Source organism: Telmatherina bonti (genome assembly GCF_933228915.1).
Source record: "Telmatherina bonti genome assembly, chromosome: 2".
Classification (NCBI taxonomy): domain Eukaryota; kingdom Metazoa; phylum Chordata; class Actinopteri; order Atheriniformes; family Telmatherinidae; genus Telmatherina; species Telmatherina bonti.
This window is the reverse complement of record NC_136620.1, coordinates 7,407,819-7,432,407: the sequence shown is the minus strand read 5'-3', so window position 1 is coordinate 7,432,407 and position 24,589 is coordinate 7,407,819. Positions and strand designations below refer to the sequence as shown.

At 49.4% G+C, this 24,589-nt stretch overlaps 1 protein-coding gene across 1 annotated transcript in view; it reads left to right on the top strand.

Annotated features, from left to right (window-relative positions):
• The window catches only part of LOC306764737 (aminopeptidase N-like), a gene marked incomplete at both ends in the record, with an annotated part of 46,304 nt that extends 23,270 nt beyond the window's left edge, over positions 1–23,034 (top strand). The window contains 7 exons of the mRNA XM_079251966.1: positions 16,429–16,576; positions 16,656–16,747; positions 16,830–16,937; positions 17,005–17,172; positions 17,246–17,386; positions 21,299–21,380; positions 22,873–23,034. Coding sequence (XP_079108092.1) covers positions 16,429–16,576; positions 16,656–16,747; positions 16,830–16,937; positions 17,005–17,172; positions 17,246–17,386; positions 21,299–21,380; positions 22,873–23,034 — 901 coding nt within the window. The remainder of the gene's footprint in view (positions 1–16,428; positions 16,577–16,655; positions 16,748–16,829; positions 16,938–17,004; positions 17,173–17,245; positions 17,387–21,298; positions 21,381–22,872) is intronic.
• Positions 23,035–24,589: the final 1,555 nt, after the last annotated feature.

Below are 24,589 nucleotides of genomic sequence, written 5' to 3'. Positions count from 1 at the left end.
GCACGTCATGGTACGTCTCCCATCACCTCATGTGACGTCTCCCAGTACCTTTTGTGACGTCTCCCAGAACCTCATGTGATGTCGCCCAGTACCTCATGGTACAACTCCCAGTACCTAATGTGACGTTTCCCATTACCTCATGTGACGTCTCCCAGCACCTCATTTGACGTTTCCCAGCACGTCATGGTACGTCTCCCATCACCTCATGTGACGTCTCCCAGTACCTCTTGTGACGTCTCCCAGTACCTCATGTGATGTCGCCCAGTACCTCATGGTACAACTCCCAGTACCTCATGTGATGTCTCCCAGTACCTCATGTGACGTCTCCCAGCACCTCATTTGACGTTTCCCAGCACGTCATGGTACGTCTCCCATCACCTCATGTGACGTCTCCCAGTACCTCTTGTGACGTCTCCCAGTACCTCATGTGATGTCGCCCAGTACCTCATGGTACAACTCCCAGTACCTAATGTGACGTTTCCCATTACCTCATGGTACAACTCCCAGTACCTCATGTGATGTCTCCCAGCACCTCATGGTACAACTCCCAGCACCTCATGTGACGTCTCCCAGTACCTCATGTGACGTCTCCCAGTACTTCATGTGACGTCTCCCAGTACCTCATGGTAAAACTCCCAGTACCTAATGTGATGTCTCCTAGTTCCTAATGTGACGTCTCCCAGTACCTCATGTGACGTCTCCCAGTACCTAATGTGACCTCTCTCAGTACCTCATGTATTGTCTCCCAGCACCTCATGTGACGTCTCCCAGCACCTCATGTGACGTCTCCCAGCACCTCATGTGACGTTTTCCAGCACCTAATGTGACGTCTCCCAGCACTTCATGTGACGTCTCCCAGTACCTCATGGTACAACTCCCAGTACCTAATGTGACGTCTCCCAGTACCTAATGTGACGTCTCCCAGCACCTCATGGGACGTCTCCCAGTACCTTATGTGACGTCTCCCAGCACCTCATGTGACGTCTCCCAGTACCTCATGTGACCTCTCCGAGTATCTCATGTGACGTCTGCCAGTACCTCATGTGATGTCTCCCAGTAACTCATGGTACAACTCCCAGTACCTCATGTGATGTCTCCCAGTACCTCATGTGACGTCTCCCAGTACCTAATATGACGTCTCACAGCACCTCATGTGACGTCTCCCAGTACCTCATGTGACGTCTCCCAGTACCTCATGTGACGTCTCCCAGTACCTCATGGTACAACTCCCAGCACCTCATGTGACGTCTCCCAGTACCTCATGTGACGTCTCCCAGTACCTAATATGACGTCTCCCAGCACCTCATGTGACGTCTCCCAGCACCTCATGGTACGTCTCCCAGCACCTCATGTGACGTCTCCCAGTACCTCATGTGACGTCTCCCAGCACCTCATGTGACGTCTCCCAGCACCTCATGTGACGTCTCCCAGCACCTCATGTGACATCTCCCAGTACCTCATGTGAGGTCTCCCAGCACCTCATGTGACGTCTCCCAGCACCTCATGTGACGTCTCCCAGTACCTCATGTGACGTCTCCCAGTACGTCATGTGACGTCTCCCAGTACCTCATGTGACGTCTCCCAGCACCTCATGTGACGTCTCCCAGTACCTCATGTGACGTCTCCCAGCACCTCATGTGACGTCTCCCAGCACCTCATGTGACGTCTCCCAGTACCTCATGTGACGTCTCCCAGTACCTCATGTGACGCCTCCCAGTACCTCATGTGACGTCTCCCAGCACCTCATGTGACGTCTCCCAGTACCTCATGTGACGTTTCCCAGTACCTCATGGTACAACTCCCAGTACCTCATGTGACATCTCCCAGTACCTCATGTGACGTCTCCCAGTACCTCATGTGACGTTTTCCAGCACCTCATCTGACGTCTCCCAGTACCTCTTGTGACGTCTCCCAGTACCTCATGTGATGTCGCCCAGTACCTCATGGTACAACTCCCAGTACCTAATGTGACGTTTCCCATTACCTCATGGTACAACTCCCAGTACCTCATGTGACGTCTCCCAGTACCTCATGGTACATCTCCCAGTACCTCATGTGATGTCTACCAGTACCTCATGGTACAACTCCCAGCACCTCATGTGACGTCTCCCAGTACCTCATGTGACGTCTCCCAGTACCTCATGTGACGTCTCCCAGCACCTCATGTGACGTCTCCCAGTACCTCATGTGACGTCTCCCAGTACCTCATGTGACGTCTCCCAGCACCTCATGTGACGTTTTCCAGCACCTCATCTGACATCTCCCAGTACCTCTTGTGACGTCTCCCAGTACCTCATGTGATGTCGCCCAGTACCTCATGGTACAACTCCCAGTACCTAATGTGACGTTTCCCATTACCTCATGGTACAACTCCCAGTACCTAATGTGACGTCTCCCAGTACCTCATGGTACATCTCCCAGTACCTCATGTGATGTCTACCAGTACCTCATGGTACAACTCCCAGCACCTCATGTGACGTCTCCCAGCACCTCATGTGACATCTCCCAGTACCTCATGTGACTTCTCCCAGTACCTCATGTGACATCTCCCAGTACCTCATGTGACGTCTCCCAGCACCTCATGTGACGTCTCCCAGTACCTCATGTGATGTCGCCCAGTACCTCATGGTACAACTCCCAGTACCTAATGTGACGTTTCCCATTACCTCATGGTACAACTCCCAGTACCTCATGTGATGTCTCCCAGCACCTCATGTGACGTTACCCAGTACCTCATGTGACGTCTCCCAGTACCTCATGTGACGTCTCCCAGTACCTCATGTGACGTCTCCCAGTACCTAATGTGACCTCTCCCAGTACCTCATGTGACGTCTCCCAGCACCTCATGTGACGTCTCCCAGCACCTCATGTGACGTCTCCCAGTACCTCATGTGACGTCTCCCAGCACCTCATGTGACGTCTCCCAGCACCTCATGTGACGTCTCCCAGCACCTCATGGTACGTCTCCCAGCACCTCATGTGACGTCTCCCAGCACCTCATGTGACGTCTCCCAGCACCTCATGTGACGTCTCCCAGCACCTCATGTGACGTCTCCCAGTACCTCATGTGACGTCTCCCAGTACCTCATGTGACGTCTCCCAGTACCTCATGTGACGTCTCCCAGCACGTCATGTGACGTCTCCCAGTACCTAATGTGACGTTTCCCATTACCTCATGGTACAACTCCCAGCACCTCATGTGACGTCTCCCAGTACTTCATGTGACGTCTCCCAGTACCTCATGGTAAAACTCCCAGTACCTAATGTGATGTCTCCTAGTTCCTAATGTGACGTCACCCAGTACCTCATGTGACGTCTCCCAGTACCTAATGTGACCTCTCCCAGTACCTCATGTATTGTCTCCCAGCACCTCATGTGACGTCTCCCAGCACCTCATGTGACGTCTCCCAGCACCTCATGTGACGTTTTCCAGCACCTCATGTGACGTCTCCCAGTACCTCATGTGACGTCTCCCAGCACTTCATGTGACGTCTCCCAGTACCTCATGGTACAACTCCCAGTACCTCATGTGACGTCTCCCAGTACCTAATGTGACGTCTCCCAGCACCTCATGGGACGTCTCCCAGTACCTTATGTGACGTCTCCCAGCACCTCATGTGACGTCTCCCAGTACCTCATGTGACCTCTCCCAGTATCTCATGTGACATCTGCCAGTACCTCATGTGATGTCTCCCAGTAACTCATGGTACAACTCCCAGTACCTCATGTGATGTCTCCCAGTACCTCATGGTACATCTCCCAGTACCTCATGTGATGTCTACCAGTACCTCATGGTACAACTCCCAGCACCTCATGTGACGTCTCCCAGTACCTCATGTGACGTCTCCCAGTACCTAATATGATGTCTACCAGCACCTCATGTGACGTCTCCCAGTACCTCATGTGACGTCTCCCAGTACCTCATGTGACGTCTCCCAGTACCTCATGTGACGTCTCCCAGTACCTCATGTGACGTCTTCCAGAACTTCATGTGACGTCTCCCACTACCTCATGTGACATCTCCCAGTACCTCATGTGACATCTCCCAGTACCTCATGTGACGTCTCCCAGCACCTCATGTGACGTTTTCCAGCACCTCATCTGACATCTCCCAGTACCTCTTGTGACGTCTCCCAGTACCTCATGTGATGTCGCCCAGTACCTCATGGTACAACTCCCAGTACCTAATGTGACGTTTCCCATTACCTCATGGTACAACTCCCAGTACCTAATGTGACGTCTCCCAGTACCTCATGGTACATCTCCCAGTACCTCATGTGATGTCTACCAGTACCTCATGGTACAACTCCCAGCACCTCATGTGACGTCTCCCAGCACCTCATGTGACATCTCCCAGTACCTCATGTGACATCTCCCAGTACCTCATGTGACGTTTTCCAGCACCTCATGTGACGTCTCCCAGTACCTCATGTGACGTCTCCCAGCACTTCATGTGACGTCTCCCAGTACCTCATGGTACAACTCCCAGTACCTAATGTGACGTCTCCCAGTACCTAATGTGACGTCTCCCAGCACCTCATGGGACGTCTCCCAGTACCTTATGTGACGTCTCCCAGCACCTCATGTGACGTCTCCCAGTACCTCATGTGACCTCTCCCAGTATCTCATGTGACATCTGCCAGTACCTCATGTGATGTCTCCCAGTAACTCATGGTACAACTCCCAGTACCTCATGTGATGTCTCCCAGTACCTCATGGTACATCTCCCAGTACCTCATGTGATGTCTACCAGTACCTCATGTGACGTCTCCCAGTACCTAATATGATGTCTCCCAGCACCTCATGTGACGTCTCCCAGTACCTCATGTGACGTCTCCCAGTACCTCATGTGACGTCTCCCAGTACCTCATGTGACGTCTCCCAGTACCTCATGTGACGTCTTCCAGAACTTCATGTGACGTCTCCCACTACCTCATGTGACATCTCCCAGTACCTCATGTGACATCTCCCAGTACCTCATGTGACGTCTCCCAGCACCTCATGTGACGTTTTCCAGCACCTCATCTGACATCTCCCAGTACCTCTTGTGACGTCTCCCAGTACCTCATGTGATGTCGCCCAGTACCTCATGGTACAACTCCCAGTACCTGATGTGACGTTTCCCATTACCTCATGGTACAACTCCCAGTACCTAATGTGACGTCTCCCAGTACCTCATGGTACATCTCCCAGTACCTCATGTGATGTCTACCAGTACCTCATGGTACAACTCCCAGCACCTCATGTGACGTCTCCCAGCACCTCATGTGACATCTCCCAGTACCTCATGTGACATCTCCCAGTACCTCATGTGACATCTCCCAGTACCTCATGTGACGTCTCCCAGCACCTCATGTGACGTCTCCCAGTACCTCATGTGATGTCGCCCAGTACCTCATGGTACAACTCCCAGTACCTAATGTGACTTTTCCCATTACCTCATGGTACAACTCCCAGTACCTCATGTGATGTCTCCCAGCACCTCATGTGACGTCTCCCAGTACCTCATGTGACGTCTCCCAGTACCTCATGTGACGTCTCCCAGTACCTCATGTGACGTCTCCCAGTACCTAATGTGACGTCTCCCAGTACCTCATGTGACCTCTCCCAGCACCTCATGTGACGTCTCCCAGTACCTCATCTGACGTCTCCCAGCACCTCATGTGACGTCTCCCAGCACCTCATGTGACGTCTCCCAGTACCTCATGTGACGTCTCCCAGTACCTCATGTGACGTATCCCAGTACCTCATCTGACATCTCCCAGCCCCTCATGTGACATCTTCCAGTACCTCATGTGACGTCTCCCAGCACCTCATGTGACGTGTCCCAGCACCTCATGTGACGTCTCCCAGTACCTCATGTGACGTCTCCCAGCACCTCATGTGACGTCTCCCAGCACCTCATGTGACGTGTCCCAGCACCTCATGTGACGTCTCCCAGTACCTCATGTGACGTCTCCCAGCACCTCATGTGACGTCTCCCAGCACCTCATGTGACGTGTCCCAGCACCTCATGTGACGTCTCCCAGTACCTCATGTGACGTCTCCCAGTACCTCATGTGACGTCTCCCAGCACCTCATGTGACGTGTCCCAGCACCTCATGTGACGTCTCCCAGTACCTCATGTGACGTCTCCCAGTACCTCATGTGACGTCTCCCGGCACCTCATGTGACGTCTCTCAGCACCTCATGGTACGTCTCCCAGTACCTCATGTGACGTCTCCCAGTACCTCATGTGACGTCTCCCAGTACCTCATGTGACGTGTCCCAGCACCTCATGTGACGTCTCCCAGTACCTCATGTGACGTCTCCTAGCACCTCATGTGACGTGTCCCAGCACCTCATGTGACGTTTTCCAGCACCTCACGTGACATTTCCCAGTACCTCATGTGATGTCTACCAGTACCTCATGTGACATCTCCCAGTACCTCATGTGACATCTCCCAGCACCTCATGGTACGTCTCCCAGTACCTCATGTGACGTCTCCCAGTACCTCATGTGATGTCGCCCAGTACCTCATGGTACAACTCCCAGTACCTAATGTGACGTTTCCCATTACCTCATGGTACAACTCCCAGTACCTCATGTGACGTCTCCCAGTACCTCATGGTACATCTCCCAGTACCTCATGTGATGTCTACCAGTACCTCATGTTACATCTCCCAGCACCTCATGTTACGTCTCCCAGTACCTCATGTATTGTCTCCCAGCACCTCATGTGACGTCTCCCAGCACCTCATGGTACGTCTCCCATGACCCCATGTGACATCTCCCAGTACCTCATGTGACGTTTTCCAGCGCCTCATCTGACGTCTCCCAGTACCTCATGTGACATCTCCCAGTACCTCATGTGACATTTTCCAGCACCTCATCTGACGTCTCCCAGTACCTCATGTGATGTCGCCCAGTACCTCATGGTACAACTCCCAGTACCTAATGTGACTTTCCCAGTACCTCATGGTACAACTCCCAGCACCTCATGTAAAATCTCCCAATACCTCATGTGACGTCTCCCAGCACCTCATGTGACGTCTCCCAGTACCTCATGTGACGTCTCCCAGCACCTCATTTGGCGTTTCCCAGCACGTCATGGTACGTCTCCCATCACCTCATGTGACGTCTCCCAGTACCTTTTGTGACGTCTCCCAGAACCTCATGTGATGTCGCCCAGTACCTCATGGTACAACTCCCAGTACCTAATGTGACGTTTCCCATTACCTCATGTGACGTCTCCCAGCACCTCATTTGACGTTTCCCAGCACGTCATGGTACGTCTCCCATCACCTCATGTGACGTCTCCCAGTACCTCTTGTGACGTCTCCCAGTACCTCATGTGATGTCGCCCAGTACCTCATGGTACAACTCCCAGTACCTCATGTGATGTCTCCCAGTACCTCATGTGACGTCTCCCAGCACCTCATTTGACGTTTCCCAGCACGTCATGGTACGTCTCCCATCACCTCATGTGACGTCTCCCAGTACCTCTTGTGACGTCTCCCAGTACCTCATGTGATGTCGCCCAGTACCTCATGGTACAACTCCCAGTACCTAATGTGACGTTTCCCATTACCTCATGGTACAACTCCCAGTACCTCATGTGATGTCTCCCAGCACCTCATGGTACAACTCCCAGCACCTCATGTGACGTCTCCCAGTACCTCATGTGACGTCTCCCAGTACTTCATGTGACGTCTCCCAGTACCTCATGGTAAAACTCCCAGTACCTAATGTGATGTCTCCTAGTTCCTAATGTGACGTCTCCCAGTACCTCATGTGACGTCTCCCAGTACCTAATGTGACCTCTCTCAGTACCTCATGTATTGTCTCCCAGCACCTCATGTGACGTCTCCCAGCACCTCATGTGACGTCTCCCAGCACCTCATGTGACGTTTTCCAGCACCTAATGTGACGTCTCCCAGCACTTCATGTGACGTCTCCCAGTACCTCATGGTACAACTCCCAGTACCTAATGTGACGTCTCCCAGTACCTAATGTGACGTCTCCCAGCACCTCATGGGACGTCTCCCAGTACCTTATGTGACGTCTCCCAGCACCTCATGTGACGTCTCCCAGTACCTCATGTGACCTCTCCGAGTATCTCATGTGACGTCTGCCAGTACCTCATGTGATGTCTCCCAGTAACTCATGGTACAACTCCCAGTACCTCATGTGATGTCTCCCAGTACCTCATGTGACGTCTCCCAGTACCTAATATGACGTCTCACAGCACCTCATGTGACGTCTCCCAGTACCTCATGTGACGTCTCCCAGTACCTCATGTGACGTCTCCCAGTACCTCATGGTACAACTCCCAGCACCTCATGTGACGTCTCCCAGTACCTCATGTGACGTCTCCCAGTACCTAATATGACGTCTCCCAGCACCTCATGTGACGTCTCCCAGCACCTCATGGTACGTCTCCCAGCACCTCATGTGACGTCTCCCAGTACCTCATGTGACGTCTCCCAGCACCTCATGTGACGTCTCCCAGCACCTCATGTGACGTCTCCCAGCACCTCATGTGACATCTCCCAGTACCTCATGTGAGGTCTCCCAGCACCTCATGTGACGTCTCCCAGCACCTCATGTGACGTCTCCCAGTACCTCATGTGACGTCTCCCAGTACGTCATGTGACGTCTCCCAGTACCTCATGTGACGTCTCCCAGCACCTCATGTGACGTCTCCCAGTACCTCATGTGACGTCTCCCAGCACCTCATGTGACGTCTCCCAGCACCTCATGTGACGTCTCCCAGTACCTCATGTGACGTCTCCCAGTACCTCATGTGACGCCTCCCAGTACCTCATGTGACGTCTCCCAGCACCTCATGTGACGTCTCCCAGTACCTCATGTGACGTTTCCCAGTACCTCATGGTACAACTCCCAGTACCTCATGTGACATCTCCCAGTACCTCATGTGACGTCTCCCAGTACCTCATGTGACGTTTTCCAGCACCTCATCTGACGTCTCCCAGTACCTCTTGTGACGTCTCCCAGTACCTCATGTGATGTCGCCCAGTACCTCATGGTACAACTCCCAGTACCTAATGTGACGTTTCCCATTACCTCATGGTACAACTCCCAGTACCTCATGTGACGTCTCCCAGTACCTCATGGTACATCTCCCAGTACCTCATGTGATGTCTACCAGTACCTCATGGTACAACTCCCAGCACCTCATGTGACGTCTCCCAGTACCTCATGTGACGTCTCCCAGTACCTAATATGATGTCTCCCAGCACCTCATGTGACGTCTCCCAGTACCTCATGTGACGTCTCCCAGTACCTCATGTGACGTCTCCCAGCACCTCATGTGACGTTTTCCAGCACCTCATCTGACATCTCCCAGTACCTCTTGTGACGTCTCCCAGTACCTCATGTGATGTCGCCCAGTACCTCATGGTACAACTCCCAGTACCTAATGTGACGTTTCCCATTACCTCATGGTACAACTCCCAGTACCTAATGTGACGTCTCCCAGTACCTCATGGTACATCTCCCAGTACCTCATGTGATGTCTACCAGTACCTCATGGTACAACTCCCAGCACCTCATGTGACGTCTCCCAGCACCTCATGTGACATCTCCCAGTACCTCATGTGACTTCTCCCAGTACCTCATGTGACATCTCCCAGTACCTCATGTGACGTCTCCCAGCACCTCATGTGACGTCTCCCAGTACCTCATGTGATGTCGCCCAGTACCTCATGGTACAACTCCCAGTACCTAATGTGACGTTTCCCATTACCTCATGGTACAACTCCCAGTACCTCATGTGATGTCTCCCAGCACCTCATGTGACGTTACCCAGTACCTCATGTGACGTCTCCCAGTACCTCATGTGACGTCTCCCAGTACCTCATGTGACGTCTCCCAGTACCTAATGTGACCTCTCCCAGTACCTCATGTGACGTCTCCCAGCACCTCATGTGACGTCTCCCAGCACCTCATGTGACGTCTCCCAGTACCTCATGTGACGTCTCCCAGCACCTCATGTGACGTCTCCCAGCACCTCATGTGACGTCTCCCAGCACCTCATGGTACGTCTCCCAGCACCTCATGTGACGTCTCCCAGCACCTCATGTGACGTCTCCCAGCACCTCATGTGACGTCTCCCAGCACCTCATGTGACGTCTCCCAGTACCTCATGTGACGTCTCCCAGTACCTCATGTGACGTCTCCCAGTACCTCATGTGACGTCTCCCAGTACCTAATGTGACGTTTCCCATTACCTCATGGTACAACTCCCAGCACCTCATGTGACGTCTCCCAGTACTTCATGTGACGTCTCCCAGTACCTCATGGTAAAACTCCCAGTACCTAATGTGATGTCTCCTAGTTCCTAATGTGACGTCACCCAGTACCTCATGTGACGTCTCCCAGTACCTAATGTGACCTCTCCCAGTACCTCATGTATTGTCTCCCAGCACCTCATGTGACGTCTCCCAGCACCTCATGTGACGTCTCCCAGCACCTCATGTGACGTTTTCCAGCACCTCATGTGACGTCTCCCAGTACCTCATGTGACGTCTCCCAGCACTTCATGTGACGTCTCCCAGTACCTCATGGTACAACTCCCAGTACCTCATGTGACGTCTCCCAGTACCTAATGTGACGTCTCCCAGCACCTCATGGGACGTCTCCCAGTACCTTATGTGACGTCTCCCAGCACCTCATGTGACGTCTCCCAGTACCTCATGTGACCTCTCCCAGTATCTCATGTGACATCTGCCAGTACCTCATGTGATGTCTCCCAGTAACTCATGGTACAACTCCCAGTACCTCATGTGATGTCTCCCAGTACCTCATGGTACATCTCCCAGTACCTCATGTGATGTCTACCAGTACCTCATGGTACAACTCCCAGCACCTCATGTGACGTCTCCCAGTACCTCATGTGACGTCTCCCAGTACCTAATATGATGTCTACCAGCACCTCATGTGACGTCTCCCAGTACCTCATGTGACGTCTCCCAGTACCTCATGTGACGTCTCCCAGTACCTCATGTGACGTCTCCCAGTACCTCATGTGACGTCTTCCAGAACTTCATGTGACGTCTCCCACTACCTCATGTGACATCTCCCAGTACCTCATGTGACATCTCCCAGCACCTCATGTGACGTTTTCCAGCACCTCATCTGACATCTCCCAGTACCTCTTGTGACGTCTCCCAGTACCTCATGTGATGTCGCCCAGTACCTCATGGTACAACTCCCAGTACCTAATGTGACGTTTCCCATTACCTCATGGTACAACTCCCAGTACCTAATGTGACGTCTCCCAGTACCTCATGGTACATCTCCCAGTACCTCATGTGATGTCTACCAGTACCTCATGGTACAACTCCCAGCACCTCATGTGACGTCTCCCAGCACCTCATGTGACATCTCCCAGTACCTCATGTGACATCTCCCAGTACCTCATGTGACGTTTTCCAGCACCTCATGTGACGTCTCCCAGTACCTCATGTGACGTCTCCCAGCACTTCATGTGACGTCTCCCAGTACCTCATGGTACAACTCCCAGTACCTAATGTGACGTCTCCCAGTACCTAATGTGACGTCTCCCAGCACCTCATGGGACGTCTCCCAGTACCTTATGTGACGTCTCCCAGCACCTCATGTGACGTCTCCCAGTACCTCATGTGACCTCTCCCAGTATCTCATGTGACATCTGCCAGTACCTCATGTGATGTCTCCCAGTAACTCATGGTACAACTCCCAGTACCTCATGTGATGTCTCCCAGTACCTCATGGTACATCTCCCAGTACCTCATGTGATGTCTACCAGTACCTCATGTGACGTCTCCCAGTACCTAATATGATGTCTCCCAGCACCTCATGTGACGTCTCCCAGTACCTCATGTGACGTCTCCCAGTACCTCATGTGACGTCTCCCAGTACCTCATGTGACGTCTCCCAGTACCTCATGTGACGTCTTCCAGAACTTCATGTGACGTCTCCCACTACCTCATGTGACATCTCCCAGTACCTCATGTGACATCTCCCAGTACCTCATGTGACGTCTCCCAGCACCTCATGTGACGTTTTCCAGCACCTCATCTGACATCTCCCAGTACCTCTTGTGACGTCTCCCAGTACCTCATGTGATGTCGCCCAGTACCTCATGGTACAACTCCCAGTACCTGATGTGACGTTTCCCATTACCTCATGGTACAACTCCCAGTACCTAATGTGACGTCTCCCAGTACCTCATGGTACATCTCCCAGTACCTCATGTGATGTCTACCAGTACCTCATGGTACAACTCCCAGCACCTCATGTGACGTCTCCCAGCACCTCATGTGACATCTCCCAGTACCTCATGTGACATCTCCCAGTACCTCATGTGACATCTCCCAGTACCTCATGTGACGTCTCCCAGCACCTCATGTGACGTCTCCCAGTACCTCATGTGATGTCGCCCAGTACCTCATGGTACAACTCCCAGTACCTAATGTGACTTTTCCCATTACCTCATGGTACAACTCCCAGTACCTCATGTGATGTCTCCCAGCACCTCATGTGACGTCTCCCAGTACCTCATGTGACGTCTCCCAGTACCTCATGTGACGTCTCCCAGTACCTCATGTGACGTCTCCCAGTACCTAATGTGACGTCTCCCAGTACCTCATGTGACCTCTCCCAGCACCTCATGTGACGTCTCCCAGTACCTCATCTGACGTCTCCCAGCACCTCATGTGACGTCTCCCAGCACCTCATGTGACGTCTCCCAGTACCTCATGTGACGTCTCCCAGTACCTCATGTGACGTATCCCAGTACCTCATCTGACATCTCCCAGCCCCTCATGTGACATCTTCCAGTACCTCATGTGACGTCTCCCAGCACCTCATGTGACGTGTCCCAGCACCTCATGTGACGTCTCCCAGTACCTCATGTGACGTCTCCCAGCACCTCATGTGACGTCTCCCAGCACCTCATGTGACGTGTCCCAGCACCTCATGTGACGTCTCCCAGTACCTCATGTGACGTCTTCCGGCACCTCATGTGACGTCTCCCAGTACCTCATGTGACGTCTCCCAGCACCTCATGTGACGTCTCCCAGCACCTCATGTGACGTGTCCCAGCACCTCATGTGACGTCTCCCAGTACCTCATGTGACGTCTCCCAGTACCTCATGTGACGTCTCCCAGCACCTCATGTGACGTGTCCCAGCACCTCATGTGACGTCTCCCAGTACCTCATGTGACGTCTCCCAGTACCTCATGTGACGTCTCCCGGCACCTCATGTGACGTCTCTCAGCACCTCATGGTACGTCTCCCAGTACCTCATGTGACGTCTCCCAGTACCTCATGTGACGTCTCCCAGTACCTCATGTGACGTGTCCCAGCACCTCATGTGACGTCTCCCAGTACCTCATGTGACGTCTCCTAGCACCTCATGTGACGTGTCCCAGCACCTCATGTGACGTTTTCCAGCACCTCACGTGACATTTCCCAGTACCTCATGTGATGTCTACCAGTACCTCATGTGACATCTCCCAGTACCTCATGTGACATCTCCCAGCACCTCATGGTACGTCTCCCAGTACCTCATGTGACGTCTCCCAGTACCTCATGTGACGTCTCCCAGTACCTCATGGTACAACTCCCAGTCCCTCATGTGACGCCTCCCAGCACCTCATGTGACGTTTTCCAGCACCTCATGTGACGTCTCCCAGTACCTCATGGTACAACTCCCAGTACCTCATGTGACGTCTCCCAGTACCTCATGGTACAACTCCCAGTACCTCATGTGACGTCTCCCAGTACCTCATGGTACAACTCCCAGTCCCTCATGTGACGTCTCCCAGTACCTCATGGTACAACTCCCAGTCCCTTATGTGACGTCTCTCAGTACCTCATGTGATATCTCCCAGTACCTCATCGTCTCCCAATACGTCATTTGATGTTTCCCAGTACCTTATGTATCGTTTCCCAGTACCTCATGTGACGTCTCCCAGCACCTCATGTGTCGTCTCCCAGTACCTCTTGTGACGTCTCCCAGTACCTCATGTGACGTCTCCCAGTACCTCACGGTACAACTCCCAGTACCTAATGTGACGTCTCCCAGCACCTCATGTGACGTGTCCCAGCACCTCATGTGACGTCTCCCAGTACCTCATGTGACGTCTCCCAGCACCTCATGTGACATCTTCCAGTACCTCATGTGACATATCCCAGTACCTCATCTGACGTCTCCCAGCACCTCATGTGACGTCTCCCAGTACCTCATGTTACGTCTCCCAGTACCTCATGGTACAACTCCCAGCACCTCATGTGACGTCTCCCAGTACCTCATGTTACGTCTCCCAGCACCTCATGTGACGTCTCCCAGTACCTCATGTTACGTCTCCCAGTACCTCATGTTACGTCTCCCAGTACCTCACGTGACGTCTCCCAGTACTTCATGTGACGTCTCCCAGTACTTCATGTTACGTCTCCCAGTACCTCACGTGACGTCTCCCAGTACTTCATGTGATGTCGCCCCGTACCTCATGTGACGTCTCCCAGCACCTAATGGTATGTCTCCCAGTACCTCATGTGACGTCTCCCAGCACCTCATGTGACGTTTTCCAGCACCTCACGTGAAATTTCCCAGTACCTCATCGTATGTCTCCCAGTACCTCATGTGACGTCTCCCAGTACCTCATGTGACGTCTCCCAGTACCTCATGTGACGTCTCCCAGTACCTCATGTGACGTCTCCCAGCACCTCATGGTACGTCTCCCAGTACCTCATGTGACGTCTCCCAGTACCTCATGTGACGTCTCCCAGTACCTCATGTGACATTTCCCAGTACCTCATCGTATGTCTCCCAGTACCTCATGTGACGTCTCCCAGTACCTCATGTGACGTCTCCCAGTACCTCATGTGACGTCTCCCAGTACTTCAAGTGATGTCTCCCAGTCCCTCATGTGACGCCTCCCAGCACCTCATGTGACGTTTTCCAGCACCTCATGTGACGTCTCCCAGTACCTCATGGTACAACTCCCAGTACCTCATGTGACGTCTCCCAGTACCTCATGGTACAACTCCCAGTACCTCATGTGACGTCTCCCAGTACCTCATGGTACAACTCCCAGTATCTCATGTGACGTCTCCCAGTACCTTATGTGACGTCTCCCAGCATCTCATGTGACGTCTCCCAGTAACTCATGTGACTTCTCCCAGTACCTCATGTGACGTCTCCCAGTACATCTTGTGACGTCTCCCAGTCCCTCATGTGACGTCTCCCAGCACCTCATGTGACGTCTCCCAGTACCTCATGTGACGTCTCCCAGTACCTCATGTGACGTCTCCCAGCACCTCATGTGACGTCTCCCAGTACCTCATGGTACAACTCCCAGTATCTCATGTGACGTCTCCCAGCATCTCATGTGACGTCTCCCAGTAACTCATGTGACTTCTCCCAGTACCTCATGTGACGTCTCCCAGTACATCTTGTGACGTCTCCCAGTCCCTCATGTGACGTCTCCCAGCACCTCATGTGACGTCTCCCAGTACCTCATGTGACGTCTCCCAGTACCTCATGTGACGTCTCCCAGCACCTCATGTGACGTCTTCCAGTACCTCATGTACACTTGAAAGTACCCCAAGCCAAACTAGGATCTGGTCCAGCTTTCTCGACGCCGAACTGGGATTAAGCCAAACTGGGAACTGGTCCCGCTTCCCGAAGTTGAACTGGAATCTAGTCTAGCTTCCCTAAGCGGAACTGGGATCTGGTCCGGCTTCCCGAAGCCGACCTGGGATCTGGTTCGGATTTCTGAAGCTTAACTGGGATCTGGTCCCACTTTCTGAAGCTGAACTGGGATCTGGTCCCACTTTCTGAAGCTGAACTGGGATCTGGTCCCACTTTCTGAAGCTGAACTGGGATCTGGTCCCACTTTCTGAAGCTGAACTGGGATCTGATTCCATGGAGAGGATACTGGAGGTTCTGTCGGAGAGGAGAAGATGAAACTGGAGATCTCTGCGCTTCAGATGAAGCTTCTCAGAACCTTTCTGGCATCAACGCAGCAGTGAAAAGTAACTGAGGTCGATTCATGAGGGAATTTTACCAGTTAGGTTTTTCCTGATGTCTTCCTGAGGACATTATCGACGTGTTATGGACATAGTGTCCCTGTAGGACAGTCATGCAGCTGTTCTGCTGCGCAGGTCATAATAAACATTGTTCATTTAGCTGAGTTTGGAATAAAATATAACTTCATTTTCAGGTTTCAGGTCTTTATTAAAGGTTGAGGAGAAAGCAGAAAGTCCAGAGCAATAAGCACAAACAACTGGGTGCAAACAGACGCTTTCCCAGCTACAGGCATGATTTAATGTGCCGTCATGTTCCTCATCCATTCTTCTTTCTACAGCAGAAACTGAGCGGAGCTGATGCACCCAACACCTAACAGCTGATTGATTCTGACAATCTTTCCATCAGAGCGAAGATCATCCCAACAGTCCTGGCTCTGAGAACCACCAAGTACCTGAACAAAGAGCGGGACTACATGCCCTGGAAGTCGGCCCTGAACAACCTGGACTTCTTCTACCTGATGTTCGACCGCAGCGAGGTGTTCGGCCCCATGCAGGTGCGTCTCCTTCCCGGTAAGCCGACAACCACGGCCAGTTCCTGTCCTCATGCTGCTCCGCATGCCTCTGCTGTTTCAGACTTACCTGGGCAAGCAGGTGGAACCTCTGTTTAACTACTACAAGACTGAGACAGGCAACTGGATCAAAGTGCCTGATGGACACTTGGACCAGTGAGTACAGATTCATCTAGATGTGTTCTGATCTGCTGCACTTCACAGGACAGATCCAGAAATGTCTTGTTTACACCTGCAGGTACAACCAGGTGAACGCCATCAGCTTGGCGTGCAGGACGGGTCTGAAGGAGTGTGTGGATCTGGCTAAAAGATGGTTCCAGCAGTGGATGACCAGCGGCGTCAACCCGTGAGTGCATGTCCACCCTGTTCTGTTTCATTTGGAAGCACGTCTGATGGTCTGACCTCGTCTCCAGCATCCACCCCAACCTGCGCTCCACGGTCTACTGCAACGCCATCGCAGCAGGAGGCGTCGCAGAGTGGAACTTCGCCTGGACAGAGTTTAAGAACGCCAGCATCGCCATCGAAGCTGAGAAGCTCCGCGCTGCACTGGCGTGCACCAAAGAGCCCTGGCTGCTGAACAGGTGGGCTCACCTTTCACACACCCACCAAACCGCGTGTGATCCACGTGTAATCCCTCCGTTTCTACCTGCTCAGGTACCTGGAGTACACTCTGAATCCAGCCATGATCCGGAAGCAGGACGCCACCTCCACCATCGTCTACATCGCCAGCAACGTGGTTGGCCAGAGTCTGGCGTGGGACTTCGTCAGGGCGAGGTGGTCGTACATCTTCTCAGAGTGAGTGCAACCTGGTCACACCTGAAATAAATCTCAGTCAGTGGCAGATATACAGCATGTTGGTGAGCTCAGCATCATCACATCGTCACAGATAAGCAGGTTTATAGGCGTCTTTGTCATCCCTGACAGCTTTTATAGATCATACTTATTGATTTTTAACTCTTTGCTCCTCATAACCCTGCTCCATATGTTTATCCCATGTCTGCAACGATGATGATGTTTAACCTGAAGTCTGGCGGCGGGACGTAAACCTCCAGCTACTAACCCACATCAGGATGACTTGCAATGGGTTTCATGAAAAGCCAATAAATTAAATTCAATTTATTCAGAGTAGTTTTAACCCATAAAACTCCTCGAGTGTTATCTCTGATATCACCGTCAGTTCCTCAGGAACGGCAGCGTGGAACCCTGTGATGGATATGTGACTTTACAGCTGGTCTACGGAGGTTTTCCAGCGTTTCTATCCGTCCAGGAGGTTTACAATCCAGACACAACATGTATTGTTTATTCAGAGACTCTAGATGGTAAATCCACCATTATTTATCACATCTTCATCACCATCACTACCATGTTGCTAAGAGACCTCTATTTTCACCTGGAAGTAACTTCCTGTCAGACTTTCCACCAATCAGAGAGCTTAAACTGACGGTAACGTCCAATCAGGAGCAGCCAAAGATCAACAAGTGATGAGAAAAGCAGGAAAATAATGATCCTCTATGGCTGGAATAAAGCCAAGAAGACGTTTGGGATGCAGCTGAGGTGGAGGTGCTGCAGTGAGGATAGCAGGTAGATAGTAGCAGGAAGACGTGTGGAAACATGGAAACAGTGTGTGTGTGTGTTTCAGACGTGAGAGAAAGCTGTTACGATGAGAAAAGGCTTGGTCGCTGCTGATCTATGTGTGTTATTTCTGTTTTCTTCTTCTGGCTTCTCTTCGTGCTGCTATACAGCGAAGTGAAGAGTATTTTCCCCTCTTCCTGATTTCTTATTATTCTGCAGATTAAAAAGTTTCAGATAAATGTTCATTTCGGACAAACAGAACCAGATTAAATACAAGTTGTAGTTTTTAAACGGTGGTTTTATCTCTTAAAAACAAAAAGCTCTTCAAACCTTTATGACTCCATGTGGAAAGTATTTTCCCCCTGAACCCGGTAAGCTCTTCTATCTCCTGCAGCATAACGGCAACCAGGCGCTGGGATAACTGGTGAAGAGTGTTTCACGTGGCAGCGGAGCAGTTCTGTCCCACGCTTCATCACAGAACTGTCGTAACTCGGCGGGTTTTCTGGTGTGACCTTAAAAAGGTCTGATGACCTTAAAAAGGTCCCACTGCAGCATTTTAACTGGATTCAAGCCTGGGCGTTAACTCCAGACCTTCACATTGTTTGCTTTGAGCCATCCAGAGGTGGACTGGTGTGTTTCAGGTCGCGGTCCTGTTGCAGAACGCTTGAGGTGACAGACTGATGGCCGAACATCATCCTTCACCATTTTCTGGTAGAAGTGGAGTTCATGGTTTCACCAATCACAGCAAGGCAGCCCCAGACCATCACACTACCACCACCATGCTGGACTGTAGCTATGCTGGGCCAGATGTAACGGGACACACACCTTCCAAACGTTCAGTTTCTGTCTCGTCAGTCCAAAGAATATTTTCCAGAAGTCTTGGCGGGTCTTCCAGATGTTTGTTGGCAGTGAAACCCTAACCCTAGTAACCCTTTGTGTTGTTTTTGGTCAGTCTTGGTTTTGGCCTTGGAACTTTCCCATGATGCATTTCTGCCCAGTTTTGAGTCATAAACATGGAGCTTAGCTGTGAGCCTAACAGGCTAATGACTCTTTTCCATCAGCACCAGCTTGTCTCGCCTCGACTCGTCTCAGTTTGGTCTGGTTTCTTTTCCATTACAGGTTAGTACCAGGTCTAAAAGGGGCGGGGTTTGCGTTAAATCGCAGTGACGTCAGTGTTGTGCACGACAAGCTCTATAACAACACAGGCTCGCCGCTCGCTGACCATAAACTGGAACCACTTTCAGTCTGTTTGATCCACTCGGACCATCGTGGTCCTTGACCTGTCGAAAGTCACTTTGGAGCTTTTCCAGCTTTTCTCGACGCTGCTGGAAACTCCGTTGCTAGCCGTAGACGTTGAGTCAGAAAGCTCTTGATAGATGTTTTCATTTCCATCTGGTTCCCTCTGTATCCTTTCCTCAGCAACCAAAGAAATGTCTCCACCTCAGAGTTGGACCATGGAACAGACTTTTGTTGCGACATCTTGGAGTCGCTCTTCCAGTGATGTCACTCCCTGACCTCTGATTGGCCGCGCCCCTGACCAATAGCGACATGCAGTCTGTCGATGTCACACACAACCCGACTCAGCTCGTTTAGAACCTGGCCTGAGGAGTTACAGAAAACGTACCAGTAAAAAGCTGAGTGGAAAACCCTCCAGACCGAGCCGAGCCGAACTGATACTGATGGAAAAGGGCCGTAAGAGGCCTGCAGTTGTTCGCATGTTGTTCTGTGTTCTTTGTGGCTCCTCGTTGAGTTGTCGTGCTGTTGCAGTAACTGGAAGGCCGACCACTCCCAGGAAGGTTTGGTCTCCATGTGTGGATAAAGTTTGACTGTGATTGGCTGGAGTCCTGAAGCCATAGAAACGGCTCTGTAACCTTTCCACACTGACTGATTTTCATTCTCACTGCTTCTTGAGTCTCTTTGGATGGCAGCATGTGTCTCTTTTCTAGATCTCCCAGCCGGCTTCACTTCCTCACACAGCTTCATTGATCAGCTCTGGATGTGATCAGTGGAACTGAACTCAGCTTTCCAAAACTTGTGGTTAATCACAGTTAACTCTCGACTTTACGAGGAGGGAGTGATTGCTTTTCCACACAGGGTCTGTAGGTTTGGAGAGCTTTTTCCTTTATTCAATAAATCACCATCTAAAATCTCTATTTTGTATTTACTCAGGTTCTGTTTGTTTGTTTGGTTTTGTGTGATGATCTGAATCATTTAACGGTGACAAATTTGCAATATAGTAAGACATAAGGAAGGAGGACCACTTCTCACAGCACTGTTGATGTATTTATTTTACATCATTTTATCCTCCTAGTCTGACAGCTGAAACATCATGTCTGCATGTGGGCTGGGATTAAAAGCTTCAGCTCCTACATGCAGTTTAAACAAATGCATTAAAGAAGAAAAGGAATATCAGCTTTACTAAGTACATAAGCCAGTGGTAACCACTTATTTATTACAACCAAGTAGCCACTGGTAGAAGACAAATAAACCCAATTTAAACAGTTTGTTGTGAAGTAAAGTTTCATTTTAATCAAAGTTACTCAATCAATGCAATGTGTGAGTCATCTTCCATAAATCACATACTGTCGCTTCGGAGTGCAAACATTTACTTTACAGCGACTGTGTTTAATATACCTGTAATCAATGAGATAAAACTGGAGGCCAGACCAGAGTCCAGACATTCTGCCAGCTGAAAACATTTGCCAGAAAATTTAAAAAAGAAACTAATATACATACATATATATACATATATATATATATATATATATATATATATATATATATATATATATATATATATATATATATATATATATATTCTAACCATTAAACAGTTGATCCATGAAAAAAGTGGTGAGAAAAGTCCATTTTCTCCTACATGAGGCCTTTATTTGTCCCTTTAACAAAATATATAAATAAATAAATATTTAAAAAGGATCTTTACTATTAATCACCATGTGATTATGTGTGATATATATATTAAATTGATCAGAGTGTAATCGTCTGCTTCCTGGTGTCCAGCGGCAGAAGAAAAGGACCAACAGGGTTCTGAGCAAATATTGAAGTATAAAGTGAAACTGTATGTATCAAATGTTACGTGATGTTAAAGTGTTTTATCTGGCTTTGTCACTGCAGGTACGGCGGCGGCTCATTCTCCTTCTCCAACCTCATCAACGGAGTTACCGAACGCTTTTCTACTGAATATGAGCTTCAGCAGGTAAGAAACCTCTTTGAACTGAGACAGAAAGGAAATGACTTGTATTCTGCTGCATTCTTTACTTTTCTAAAAGTACGGCGCGCCACGAGGCTCTGACTCCTGCATTCTGACATCTACACACACGTCTGGTGACGTTTACACACAGAAACTCTGATTATTTATCTATTTACAGCAAAATGTGGATCTTTTATGAGATAGCTGCTGGTATGGGACCCTGATGTGCAAAGAGCTGCGTCACTTCGGTCCAAAACCGGCTTGGGGGGGGTTGGCATCATTGTGGAGGAAAAAGAGGCGTGCAGAAAAAGTTTGGGAACCCCTGAAGTAAAACACTTTTAGCAGCTTAGTACCAGACATGAGCAGCTTGCGCTAAAGCTGGATTTACGGCGGCAGCAATCAAACAGGAACTTAGATGAATTTTGTCGCATCCTGGCCTCTTGTTGCTGAATACAGTTCACCTTCGAAAATATTAAAATGTGTGTCATGATCAGTTTGGGACTTGTAAATCGTACCACTGATGGAAATACTGCAGAACCTTTCTTTGTCCAAAGCTGGTCCTCGAGGACCGCTATCCTGCAGGTTTCTCTGCTTCAACTCACTCATGAGGCTCTGCACAATGATTCATTAACATGAGTCAGGTGTGCTGGAGCAGGGATACCTGGAAAACCTGCAGGATCGGAGCTGGACACCCCTGAACTGAACAGTCCTTTTTCATGTTAGAAAAGCTTAAAATGTTATTTGTTATGTTCTTTCTAAGAAATAAAGCCAGTAATGATGAACTTTGCAGCGTGTAGTAAAATAAGGAAAACAAGTTACTGCGCTTAAAAAACTAAAATACTTTTTCTTCATTTCACGTGTCTGTGGTGTCCAACACAGAAAGATTTTCAAGTACTGAATAGATTTACAAAATAAAATCAGCAACTGAAACCAAAAATAAATTAGCTACAAATGTACGTTTTACGTTTGATGCTAATATTAGCAGCTAACTAGCCGATTAGCTTACCGAGACGCAGAGCGCCTGTTTGTCTGAAACTCAATCTGCTGCAACGTGCTTCGCTGTGCATCGCCATCGTACTGCCATGGAGGGAAAGTTCTACTTTGCAGGTTATTCATTGCACGTGCTTCTCTTGACTTGGTGTAAAATGCTACCAAACTGTGGAGCATTGCGGCCCACTGTGATACTGTTGTTTTTTTTTTTACCTCGACTACACGAATTGCACATGTGCACCAAGCACAGAAAGGCTGACCAGGCAGCCGTTCTGAGGAAAAATGCTTCAAATCTGAAAAGTTTACATGGATGACTGAATCAGGTGTCAGCCGTTTATTAGCAACGTAATCATGACTAATCAGCTAATCTTGGCAGCTCTAGTTCTGACCCCCAGTCTGGTAACCGCTGGTCTACAGAAACAGCTGGACTTTCTGTGATGCTGGAAAACAAGTATGACCTGACTCTGTGTGTGTGTGTGTGTGTGTGTGTGTGTGTGTGTGGTCTCAGCTGAGGCAGTTTAAGGTCGACAACGCTGAAGTCGGGTTCGGCTCTGGGACGCTGGCGTTGGATCAGTCCATCGAGAGAACCCAGGCCAACATAAAGTGGATTGCAGAGAACAAGCAGAATGTTCTGGACTGGTTCACAGCTGAAACAGAACCCAAACCTTAACGACGAACCTGTTTACTTCTTCTTCGTGTGATTTAAATATGTCCTTGTCTCCACACATCTACACATCTGTAGTCCAGGAAAACATTTTACATGCATGAATCGTGTCTATTTAAACTGATCCCATGATTAGCCTGCAGAGTTTTAGTTATAGTTCAGTTTGGATAAAACTTACCAAGAAAAAGTTGTATTTGTTTGTTTTTAATTCTTTTTAACAGAAGCAGAATCGGCTTGTTGACATGAACCATTGTGCATATTTTCCTTGTAATTATTGATTTTTATGTATTTTCTTATGTTTACATACTGGCACAAGGTGAAAACATACAAATTTAATAACACTGGATTGAAATTGAAAGAATTTTATATTTATAGTTGTGGTTATGAAAGCTGCCCCGATAACATCATGTCAGCCTGAGCCAAAAGTTTTTTTATTTTGTTTTGTTTTTATTACTTTTATCCTTTCATCATCTGCAACTGAGTCAGAAGTCTTTGAAAGTCTTCATGTCCCTGCAGCCATTACAGTTGTGGAAACACATGATATAAAAAACTATTTTTAAACAGCTAAACACAAACCATGCTTAAAAGTTTTATTCCACCTTGGAAAAAACAATAAAAATGTTTCTTATTAATTCCTGAAGTTGCTCTTTTTGTCTGTGTATTGTTGTTTCTGACTTTATATTTCTGGTATCGGGATGTGTGATGTGTCCTGTATGAAATATGAAACATGTCTCTCTAATAAGCCAAACAGATAATATAAATGTATGGAGTGATGTAATGTAAAAATATCAAACTAACAGTACAATTTAATGTATTTCAATGCAGGTTTTAACATCTAAATATTAATATAAACATTTACAGTGTGACAATGATAAATTTTGGGGAATAAAGTATCTGATTTTAAGTACCTTGTTATGGTGGAAAAATATTTGCAAAGCAGGTTTAACAAGAAATTGATATGATTATATAATAATGTCTTGTAATATTATCATAATGACATCACAAGAAACTGATGTCATAATATCACAATATCTTGTAATGTTATCATGGTAAGGAAATCACAAGACGTTAGTATTACGATGACGATATCACAACTATATAAAGATTGACTTTGGGATTTAAACATTTGTGGTTAGGTTTAGGTAGTTAAAAATAGACTCGTTTTAGGCATTAAAAGTAAATACTTAAGTTTAAGCATGTAAATGGACGTGTTTAGTTGAAAATTTCCACCGATCCTAGCAGACATCTTCTCCATGTTGTTACTGATTCTGCGGACCAGCTACAGGACCTCGGCCAGATGACCAGTATAGACTAGACTGGCATCCTGCTTACGGTCGAGTCCAGTCAACGCAAGAGTCTGTGGACTGCTAGCTCAGCACGTACCGTTACAGAATTCTGGCAGCCTGCCAGTTGTTGCCAGAATCTCACGGCTCTTGAGGTAATTCAGGACTCCAACAACACCAATCAGCAGAATCCCGATCACCAATAATCCAAAGATGTAAACATCCTCCACGTCCTCAGAGGACAGAACCGCCAGACACATCGGTCTCCACCTGGCCCA